Raw genomic sequence first — 12,392 nt, forward strand, 5'->3', positions numbered from 1 at the left:
AATTGTTCCATACAAGTATGGTTAAATAAAAGCGAAATCCAATCCCTATATAAACTTAAATCAAGTTTTATTAGGAACAATCAAAGGTTTTTTTTGCAGTATTTGCCAGATAATACATTTCAATGAGAACCCAAATATTTAAACCAGGAGTCTAAACCCTTAAGTTCAACGTTAACCGAATGGACAGAAAACCTGAAGCAGGGTAAATAATTTGAAGTGGAAAGATTCCTGAATGATGTATCCCAGTAATTACAAGTAACTCAACATAAAACTCTAGATAACGCAGTCCCAAATAAGGTCCAAAATCAGAACACTATACACAAAAACTTCAAATATATACATCAACTGTACTTTCAGTATAGAAACTCAACAACTCTAAGCGCAGTTTTCAAACTCTAACTCCAAGCGCAGAACTAATGCCAAAAACTACCAAGCTAAACTCCCCTAATTAGAGCCTCTTTTATACTGACTGTCTTAACTAAGTACATCAATTACAACTTAGATTTACCTGTTCCACTAACATTCTACTATTACAATGACAACATGTGCTTAAGATAGAACCTTGCCAACCACTATACCAATTATTCTCTTCCCAAATGCCTTTATACCTATTTATGTATCGGAGCGACGTCTCTCCAAATGACATCATTCCTAATTATATATTAGAGCCTGACACCCTGGGAACTAGACCCGCTCCCTAACTCTGACGCATATCTATTTAAAAGATACAGTCCCCAGACTAGAAACGATGATCAACACTATCTAAATAGACAAACTCATTGATAGCATGTACGCTACTAATAAACACTGACAACACTACATGCATGCCTATCATCTCCTATAGTGTTAATTAGAGACTACTTCATATAATTATCACTGGATATATACCGACCCTAAACAACACATCCCATAGACTCACATTCCAAGGGACATTATATACAGTTAGATAACCCAAACTAGAACTTATCGTTTATAAAGAAAATCAGTATACTAACAGTGTTTACACGAAAGATGGTTGGATGTGAAATTTATTACGCATATAGACTCTATTAATCATGTTCGACATCCAACCACCACTAGTCGTGCGTGTGACCTGTTTCAGCCTTAATAACATCAGTTTAATGTGTAGAGGAAAAGGTCAGGTCACGACAAGCTTATGATAACAACATACATGATGAAGTGACACAGAAAACGTAGACCGGGTCATAGAGAAGGATATCGACCTATCAAAGGGTCAGGAGGTCATATTGCAGAAGAAGGATATAAATATATGTATCAAACCAGAATAGATTAACAAGATATCTTGTTTTCCGAAAAACATCTTGAATATAAATATATTTTAGCATACTCGTAAATCAAAGTTGAAATCATTTTCATTTACGTTATATATTGAATAAAGAGGTATTGTGTGTGACTTATTACTTCTATTCTTTCAAAATTGTTGATTCAGGGAAATACAAATTGGACATCAAAATATATCAATGTAAACATATTATGAGTTAATAGTTTTTCCATCAATATATGTTGTTTTGTTCTCAGACATAACATAGTCAAATCAGACGATATGCATCGAAAGAAGAGTATTTAAATTTGACTGCATTCTCCTCATTTAATAGTTCGTTCTCTCAATTATTTAATAGAGTTGCATTAACTATAAATTTTAAGGATGCATTTTCCACCTTTCCTCGCTATCCTTCAGAATGATTTGAACAGCGTCAGCAATCAAAACATCTAACGAATATATCGCAGTTGATCATGAATATCAATTGTGGCTATCAAGATAAGATCATCGTTGTAAGATCTTTCGTTCTCTCAATTATTTAATAGAGTTGCATTAACTATACAATTTAAAGGACACATTTTCCACCTCTCCTCGCTATCCTTCAGAATGATTTGAACAGCGTCAGCAATCAAAACATCTAACGAATATATCGCAGTTGATCATGAATATCATCGTTGTAAGATGAGATCGGCAGCTTTCTCTGCAATCATCGTCACGGGTGCGTGTGTATTGCCTGACGGTAAGTTCCTCATCACAGAAGCGTCGACCACACGTAGACCATATATCCCCTTTACTCTAAAATGGAGGACAAATTAACAAAATAGATAAAGCTCATTTACATGAAATACGTAATATAAATTTTATTAAATTACTGCTATTTTGTCAATAATGATAATGAAAAGTCAAATGATGAAAAATACTAAACATTTTAATATAGTTTGAACAAAATGCCAATAATCTAAAAGCAAACTAGTATATATTTTACTTGTATACCTTAGTTGTGGGTCCACTACTGCCGTTTTGTCATCTACAGCGCCCATTCTACATGTTGATGACGCATGGCAAAAATTAAGTAAGAAATACCGGATGTAACATTCCCAGAATACATCAGACCGGAACTCATGTTGATTACACAATTGATATAGAGGTGACATTTCATTAACATTCATCCCAATTGATCGCAGTGTTTCTGTATCAACAAGTTTCTCCACAAAGCGAACCACTACATGAAAAATAATAAATACATGCAATACTCTTTAGTTTGACTCTACATGATTATCGTTTTTAACGATTATGCAACAGAGAAGTAGAACACATTCAACGATTTTGTTTTTCAAAATAGATGTATTTAATACTATTTACTTAATAAGTATGACTAATCTACCCGATTGTAGTTTTCTATTATTTATGTAGTCGAATATCAAATGTGTATTTTACCTGTAGACCTAATGTTACAATGTTATGAAAATGTTAATGATGAAAGTGTAAAGAACATCTTGACTCCTGTATAATATATTGATCTCTTTATTGCTTTACCTATTTATCTTTGTGTGATTTCAATTATTGTGATAAGAACAAGCTGCCATACTTTGAATTGCCATCTTCACATCATCTGGGTGTTGGAGAAAATGGGGGTCAATTTCAGGGTAATCAAAAGGGTCAGTACTTGTCAGCCGTATTGTCCCCCTACTCTTGGGGTGAAGTAATACAGCCCATATTGTTATTGACCTAACGTCTTCTCTTGCAGTGAAAATCTTTTCGGCAACCTTGAAAACAAAATTAATCATTATTAACAACCATACCTCCTACATGTTAGTCTTGATTAAAACGATACCCATCATTTGATCAATATTTTATGTTTAATCGTGTATATATGTGTTTAATTAACGCAAAAATACATTTAAAATACATTATTTTGCTTTTGGTGCATTTACAGTGAAGGTCTCTCTTCGGGAGGCTGAAGTTGGTTCCGAGTTCCGAGTTCCGAGTTCCGTTTAAGGATTTTGTTTTTTAAACAAAATTTTAAAAAATTCAATTTATGTAATTTGAACATATTACAAATGTTTTCTGTTGTGTTTTTTCATGGATAATTTGTGATAGAGCTAGTTTAAATACGTTTTCAAATAACATCTATTTCCGTTTAAGTAAAACGGAACTCGGAACCAGTTCCGAGTTCCGTTTAAGGAAATTTTCTATTTATTTAGATAAAATCATTCTATATGCCTAAGACATATGAGAAATGTTGCCAGTTGTCTTTTTCCATGGGTTACTAGTGATGAATCCACTTTAATTCAGTTTTCGATCAACTCCTATCTCCCAGTTCCGTTTAAGTAAAACGGAACTCGGAACCAGTTCCGAGTTCCGTTTAAGGAAATTTTCTATCTATTTAGATAAAATCATTCTATATACCTAAGACATATGAGAAATGTTGCCAGTTGTCATTTTTCATGGGTTACTAGTGGCAAATCCACTTTAATTTAGTTTTCGATAGACTTCCATTTCCCAGTTCCGTTTAAGTAAAACGGAACTCGGAACCAGTTCCGAGTTCCGTTTAAGGAAATTTTCTATCTATTTAGATAAAATCATTCTATATGCCTAAGACATATGAGAAATGTTGCCAGTTGTCTTTTTTCATGGGTTACTAGTGATGGATCTACTTTAATTCAGTTTACGATCAAATCCCATTTCCGAGTTCCGTTTAAGTAAAACGGAACTCGGAACCAGTTCCGAGTTCCGTTTAAAGAAATTTTCCATCTATTTAGATGAAATCATTCTATATGCCTAAGACATATGAGAAATGTTGCCTGTTGTCTTTTTTCATGGGTTACTAGTGATGAATCTACTTTAATTCAGTTTTCGATCAACTCCTATCTCCCAGTTCCGTTTAAGTAAAACGGAACTCGGAACCAGTTCCGAGTTCCGTTTAAGGAAATTTTCTATCTATTTAGATAAAATCATTATATGCCTAAGACATATGAGAAATGTTGCCAGTTGTCATTTTTTCATGGGTTACTAGTGTAATCCACTTTAATTTCAGTTTTCGATCAACTCCCATTTCCCAGTTCCGTTTAAGTAAAACGGAACTCGGAACCAGTTCCGAGTTCCGTTTAAGGAAATTTTCTATCTATTTAGAAAAATTCATTCTATATACCTAAGACATATGAGAAATGTTGCCAGTTGTCTTTTTTCATGGGTTACTAGTGCAAATCCACTTTAATTTAGTTTTCGATAGACTTCCATTCCACGTTCCGTTTAAGTAAAACGGAACTCGGAACCAGTTCCGAGTTCCGTTTAAGGAAATTTTCTATCTATTTAGATAAAATCATTCTATATGCCTAAGACATATGAGAAATGTTGCCAGTTGTCTTTTTTCATGGGTTACTAGTGATGAATCTACTTTAATTCAGTTTTCGATCAACTCCTATCTCCCAGTTCCGTTTAAGTAAAACGGAACTCGGAACCAGTTCCGAGTTCCGTTTAAGGAAATTTTCTATCTATTTAGATAAAATCATTCTATATGCCTAAGACATATGAGAAATGTTGCCAGTTGTCTTTTTTCATGGGTTACTAGTGGCAAATCCACTTTAATTTAGTTTTCGATCAACTCCCATTTCCCAGTTCCGTTTAAGTAAAACGGAACTCGGAACCAGTTCCGAGTTCCGTTTAAGGAAATTTTCTATTTATTTAGATAAAATCATTCTATATGCCTAAGACATATGAGAAATGTTGCCTGTTGTCTTTTTTCATGGGTTACTAGTGATGAATCCACTTTAATTCAGTTTTCGATCAACTCCTATTTCCCAGTTCCGTTTAAGTAAAACGGAACTCGGAACCAGTTCCGAGTTCCGTTTAAGGAAATTTTCTATCTATTTAGATAAAATCATTCTATATGCCTAAGACATATGAGAAATGTTGCCAGTTGTCATTTTTTCATGGGTTACTAGTGATGAATCCACTTTAATTAGTTTTCGATCAACTTCCATTTCCCAGTTCCGTTTAAGTAAAACGGAACTCGGAACCAGTTCCGAGTTCCGTTTAAGGAAATTTTCTATCTATTTAGATAAAATCATTCTATATGCCTAAGACATATGAGAAATGTTGCCTGTTGTCATTTTTCATGGGTTACTAGTGGCTAATCCACTTTAATTTAGTTTTCGATCGACTTCCATTTCCCAGTTCCGTTTAAGTAAAACGGAACTCGGAACCAGTTCCGAGTTCCGTTTAAGGAAATTTTCTATCTATTTAGATAAAATCATTCTATATGCCTAAGACATATGAGAAATGTTGCCAGTTGTCTTTTTTCATGGGTTACTAGTGATGAATCTACTTTAATTCAGTTTTCGATCAACTCCCATCTCCCAGTTCCGTTTAAGTAAAACGGAACTCGGAACCAGTTCCGAGTTCCGTTTAAGGAAATTTTCTATCTATTTAGATAAAATCATTCTATATGCCTAAGACATATGAGAAATGTTGCCTGTTGTCATTTTTTCATGGGTTACTAGTGGCAAATCCACTTTAATTTAGTTTTCGATAGATAACTTCCATTTCCCAGTTCCGTTTAAGTAAAACGGAACTCGGAACCAGTTCCGAGTTCCGTTTAAGGAAATTTTCTATCTATTTAGATAAAATCATTCTATATGCCTAAGACATATGAGAAATGTTGCCAGTTGTCTTTTTTCATGGGTTAATAGTGATGAATCCACTTTAATTCAGTTTTCGATCAACTCCATTTCCGAGTTCCGTTTAAGTAAAACGGAACTCGGAACCAGTTCCGAGTTCCGTTTAAGGAAATTTTCTATCTATTTAGATAAAATCATTCTATATGCCTAAGACATATGAGAAATGTTGCCTGTTGTCTTTTTTCATGGGTTACTAGTGGATAATCCACTTTAATTTAGTTTTCGATCGACTTCCATTTCCCAGTTGTTTAAGTAAAACGGAACTCGGAACCAGTTCCGAGTTCCGTTTAAGGAAATTTTCTATCTATTTAGATAAAATCATTCTATATGCCTAAGACATATGAGAAATGTTGCCAGTTGTCTTTTTTCATGGGTTACTAGTGATGAATCTACTTTAATTCAGTTTTCGATCAACTCCTATCTCCCAGTTCCGTTTAAGTAAAACGGAACTCGGAACCAGTTCCGAGTTCCGTTTAAGGAAATTTTCTATCATTTTAGATAAAGTCATTCAATATGCCTAAGACATATGAATAATGTTGCCTGTTGTCATTTTTCATGGGTTACTAGTGGCTAATCTACTTTAATTTAGTTTTCGATCGACTTCCATTTCCAGTTCCGTTTAAGTAAAACGGAACTCGGAACCAGTTCCGAGTTCCGTTTAAGGAAATTTTCTATATATTTTAGATAAAATCATTCTATATACCTAAGACATATGAGAAATGTTGCCAGTTGTCATTTTTCATGGGTTACTAGTGGCAAATCCACTTTAATTTAGTTTTCGATAGACTTCCATTTCCCAGTTCCGTTTAAGTAAAACGGAACTCGGAACCAGTTCCGAGTTCCGTTTAAGGAAATTTTCTATCTATTTAGATGAAATCATTCTATATGCCTAAGACATATGAGAAATGTTGCCAGTTGTCTTTTTTCATGGGTTACTAGTGATGAATCTACTTTAATTCAGTTTTCGATCAACTCCTATCTCCCAGTTCCGTTTAAGTAAAACGGAACTCGGAACCAGTTCCGAGTTCCGTTTAAGGAAATTTTCTATCATTTTAGATAAAATCATTCAATATGCCTAAGACATATGAGAAATGTTGCCTGTTGTCATTTTTCATGGGTTACTAGTGGCTAATCTACTTTAATTTAGTTTTCGATCGACTTCCATTTCCCAGTTCCGTTTAAGTAAAACGGAACTCGGAACCAGTTCCGAGTTCCGTTTAAGGAAATTTTCTATCTATTTAGATAAAATCATTCTATATGCCTAAGACATATGAGAAATGTTGCCAGTTGTCTTTTTTCATGGGTTACTAGTGATGAATCCACTTTAATTCAGTTTTCGATCAACTCCTATTTCCCAGTTCCGTTTAAGTAAAACGGAACTCGGAACCAGTTCCGAGTTCCGTTTAAGGAAATTTTCTATCTATTTAGATAAAATCATTCTATATGCCTAAGACATATGAGAAATGTTGCCAGTTGTCATTTTTTCATGGGTTAATAGTGATGAATCCACTTTAATTCAGTTTTCGATCAATTCCCATTTCCGAGTTCCGTTTAAGTAAAACGGAACTCGGAACCAGTTTCGAGTTCCGTTTAAGAAATTTTCTATTTATTTAGATAAAGTCATTCTATATGCCTAAGACATATGAGAAATGTTGCCAGTTGTCTTTTTCCATGGGTTACTAGTGGCTAATCTACTTTAATTCAGTTTTTGATCAACTCCTATCTCCCAGTTCCGTTTAAGTAAAACGGAACTCGGAACCAGTTCCGAGTTCCGTTTAAGGAAATTTTCTATCTATTTAGATAAAATCATTCTATATGCCTAAGACATATGAGAAATGTTGCCAGTTGTCTTTTTTCATGGGTTACTAGTGATGAATCCACTTTAATTCAGTTTTCGATCAACTTCCATTTCCGAGTTCCGTTTAAGTAAAACGGAACTCGGAACCAGTTCCGAGTTCCGTTTAAGGAAATTTTCCATCTATTTAGATGAAATCATTCTATATGCCTAAGACATATGAGATATGTTGCCAGTTGTCTTTTTCCATGGGTTACTAGTGATGAATCTACTTTAATTCCGTTTTCGATCAACTCCTATCTCCCAGTTCCGTTTAAGTAAAACGGAACTCGGAACCAGTTCCGAGTTCCGTTTAAGGAAATTTTCTATCATTTTAGATAAAATCATTCAATATGCCTAAGACATATGAGAAATGTTGCCTGTTGTCATTTTTCATGGGTTACTAGTGGCTAATCCACTTTAATTTAGTTTTCGATCGACTTCCATTTCCCAGTTCCGTTTAAGTAAAACGGAACTCGGAACCAGTTCCGAGTTCCGTTTAAGGAAATTTTCTATCTATTTAGATAAAATCATTCTAAATACCTAAGACATATGAGAAATGTTGCCAGTTGTCATTTTTTCATGGGTTAAAAGTGGCAAATCCACTTTAATTTAGTTTTCGATAGACTTCCATTTCCCAGTTCCGTTTAAGTAAAACGGAACTCGGAACCAGTTCCGAGTTCCGTTTAAGGAAATTTTCCATCTATTTAGATGAAATCATTCTATATGCCTAAGACATATGAGATATGTTGCCAGTTGTCTTTTTTCATGGGTTACTAGTGATGAATCTACTTTAATTCCGTTTTCGATCAACTCCTATCTCCCAGTTCCGTTTAAGTAAAACGGAACTCGGAACCAGTTCCGAGTTCCGTTTAAGGAGATTTTCTATCTATTTAGATAAAATCATTCTATTTGCCTAAGACATATGAGAAATGTTGCCAGTTGTCTTTTTTCATGGGTTAATAGTGATGAATCCACTTTAATTCAGTTTTCGATCAACTCCCATTTCCGAGTTCCGTTTAAGTAAAACGGAACTCGGAACCAGTTCCGAGTTCCGTTTAAGGAAATTTTCTATCTATTTAGATAGAATCATTCTATATGCCTAAGACATATGAGAAATGTTGCCAGTTGTCTTTTTTCATGGGTTACTAGTGATGAATCTACTTTAATTCAGTTTTCGATCAACTCCTATCTCCCAGTTCCGTTTAAGTAAAACGGAACTCGGAACCAGTTCCGAGTTCCGTTTAAGGAAATTTTCTATCATTTTGGATAAAATCATTCTATATGCCTAAGACATATGAGAAATGTTGCCAGTTGTCTTTTTTCATGGGTTACTAGTGATGAATCCACTATAATTCAGTTTTCGATCAACTCCCATTTCCGAGTTCCGTTTAAGTAAAACGGAACTCGAGTTATGTTTAAGGAAATTTTCTATCATTTTAGATAAAAGCAGTCAATGTGCTTGGGACATAATAGAATTGTTGCCTGTTCCGAGTTACGTTGAAGATTTTTTTAATGAATAGACTACGAACCAGACCTGAGTTCCGTTAAGGCCGTTGCTGGCGTAGACATTGCTGTTAAAGACTGAATATCCTGATGCTTATAATCGCATCGCAATACGGGTGCCTTTTAGTAATCAGGTTGTCCGTCTGTCTGTCGATCGGTCCGTCCGTCTGTATGGTTGTCTGTCCGCCTGTCCGTCCGGCTGTCTCGCTTTTTGTTACCACTATTTATCAAAAGACAAGGAACTGTTTCAAATTTCATTTGTAGGTTACCCCGGCGCCCATGTTTTACATACTGCATTTTGGGACCAATTGGTCAACATGATGGCCTATAAGCATATATTTTGGATTTTGATAGTTGAAAATTGTTACCCTTTTATCTTAGAAAGTACCAACTGGATCGGTCTCAAATTTTATAGGTAGATTTCCCTTAGGATTTTGTTGTGCATATGACATTTTTGGATAGATCTATTAAAATAATGGCTCTGAAGGACATTTGTTGTCGATGGGCCATAAAACTCGTTCAAGCAAATTCATCAAGATGGCCAAGAGGCAGCCATCTTGTATTTTGATATTTACAGTTTAAAAAAAGAAAAGATCTCTTTTTCCATTGTCAGAAATATATACTACTCTGGTAGGCGCCGATAATTCTCTGGGACCTTTTGTACTATACTGTCATCAATCTTTTTGGAGAGATAGCTTCAATTGTATATTCCATTTTCTAATCGTAATGTAGATTGAGCGGGGCCTTTTCTGATATGTCAGTGTTTTAGTTTTTTTACAGGAATCGTCTTTTGAACCTTCAATAACATAAAGTCACAGTAAAATTCTATATATCGTCGATTTCTTAAACGGAGCCAATAACGAGGTCCCCGTTCCGTTTTAGATTACATGTATACCAAAAATAGGAACCAGACCTGAGTTCCTTTTAACCCCACGCTTGCAAATTCCATGTTAAAGCTGACGATGCAAGTTAAAAAATATATATTTGAGATTTAAAACAATTTTTTTTTTCAAATATCGTTTCTGAGACAACCCTTTGCGTTTCTAAGGACGGGCAGTCGCCATTTTGTTTTAACTCTGCTTGGATAGAAAACGCCTACCGGCCCCTAAATAAAGCGCATGGATCGACACACTTGCGCTCTATCATGTACATATAAACCTAGCAGTTGTCCACTGTGTATCACCTACTAATACGTAAAAATTCCACTTACCTGTAAATCTGTGTGGGGCTTATTTTAGCAAGAATACATGTTCTGTGCGCCGTCAAGGATACCCCCCTGGTGAACAGTTGAAGAAGTGTGTCCTCCCTCCCCGCCTCGTACAAAGTTGATGAATGTACAACCCTTAACAGGCTTCCGCTTCTAATCCTCTCCCTCTCCAGGATGTCAGCCAGTTCATTTAGCACCTTGTCATGGCGCCATCTGTAAGCGTCCTTGCGTAAGGGCGACATTGTATCCTGATAGTACAAGCGCAAGGTTCCCTGGTCGTTGCACAATGGACAGTCTGGAGTCTCAGTCAAGCCCCACCTATGAAGGTTAGTAGGCGAGGGAAGCAGGTCGTAAACTGACCTCAGCAGGAACTGGATTCGGCAAGGTTCCATAAGCCAGATGTCCGATCAAGACAGTCTTCTGTCTATAGTTCCCCACCTCGTCCATGCTCCCTGGGCTCCCAATATCCACCACTTTGGCTTTCCTGATTTCCTCCTCCATTTTCCTGATGTTGTCCTGTACCATCTTCCTCTTGCAGGCTTTTTCTGATGTCCCCCAGCGCTGCACATGACTTGTACCCAGTCCCTGGCATCATACGCACGTTGTACCAACGATGCCTTGATGTCTCAGTCGGCTCTCATCTGCCTCTACTGCGTTGCTTGCAGACCATTTTCCTCCCCGTTCTCGTCTCTATGCCCGCGAATCTGATGTTATCGTCTTTTGAGTGCCTCACAGTCATCTCCTGTCTTGCCTTAATCACCTTGAACTCCTCAACCAGTGATGAAATTGGGAGTTGTACAGGCAAACGCTCAAAAAGCTTTGGGGTACTGCTAGCCATCTTCGCAAGAACTTGCTGATGGTTCTTTCCAGTGCCTCTACTGTCGTTGTTGTAACCTCATACAATGTGCGCGGCCACGTCAGACGAATCCTGGGATCCACGGAACCAGACCTGAGTTCCTTTTAACCCCATGTTTGCAAATTCCATGTTAAAGCTGAAGATGCAAGTTTAAAAAAAATATACATTTGAGATTTAAAACAATAATTTTTTTTTTTCAAATATCGTTTCTGAGATAACCCTTTGCGTTTCTAAGGACGGGCAGTCGCCATTTTGTATTAACTCTGCTTGGATAGAACACGCCTACCGGCCCCTAAATAAAGCGCATGGATCAACACACTTGCGCTCAGTCATGTACATATAGACCTAGCAGCTGTCCATTGTGTATCACCTACTAATACGTAAAAATTCCACTTACCTGTAAATCTGTGTGGGGCTTATTTTAGCAAGAATACATGTCAAATCAAGTTGTCATTTAGATGCTTGACAAAATAAAATTACAACACAAGCGAATAGAAATCCAAATTGATAATCCGTCCACAAATCTCCACGTATATCATCGTACTCGATGCTCTCGACTGGCTATATACACGTGACGTAGCTGTCCCAAACGGGCGACAACTACCAAGGACACAAACGTGTCGATGTAAGTGTAAATTTTGTATATATTGAAGTGTTTTATTAGTTCTTATTATACATATTTTGGGATCTAGCTGACAACACATTTATGTATTTCTTCATTGAAATCTTGTCAGGTGAGTGCAATGTTTATCTTCAGTTTGACATTGTTATTTGCAATATCACGGCATGTGTATCTTAGACCAGGTATGTTTAGAATGATGCACGTGTGTCAAGTCCCGTGCTTTTTTATAAGGGGTGGCCAGTGGTGGTTACTAAGCAGAGCAAAAGAAAAATGGCTGCCACTTTCTTGGATACGGCACCGTTATACAATGTAACTAGGGGATATCTCAAAAACAATTTTCGAAAAAAATATTTCATTATATATATACATGTATATTTATTTAGTTTCAAATGCATGCTTTTCAACT

The 12,392-nt window shown here is 36.1% G+C and overlaps 1 protein-coding gene across 1 annotated transcript in view; it reads right to left on the minus strand.

Moving 5' to 3' along the window:
* Positions 1-1,537: 1,537 nt before the first annotated feature.
* The window catches only part of LOC138333263 (glucose dehydrogenase [FAD, quinone]-like), a 34,813-nt gene continuing 23,958 nt past the window's right edge, over positions 1,538-12,392 (minus strand). Inside the window, exons 9-11 of the mRNA XM_069281535.1 lie at positions 2,871-3,048; positions 2,276-2,504; positions 1,538-2,077 (exon numbers count right to left, since the gene is read on the minus strand). Of these exons, the coding sequence (XP_069137636.1) occupies positions 1,951-2,077; positions 2,276-2,504; positions 2,871-3,048 (534 nt within the window). The 3' untranslated portion in view covers positions 1,538-1,950. The remainder of the gene's footprint in view (positions 2,078-2,275; positions 2,505-2,870; positions 3,049-12,392) is intronic.

Source organism: Argopecten irradians, chromosome 10, assembly GCF_041381155.1.
Source record: "Argopecten irradians isolate NY chromosome 10, Ai_NY, whole genome shotgun sequence".
NCBI classification, from domain to species: domain Eukaryota; kingdom Metazoa; phylum Mollusca; class Bivalvia; order Pectinida; family Pectinidae; genus Argopecten; species Argopecten irradians.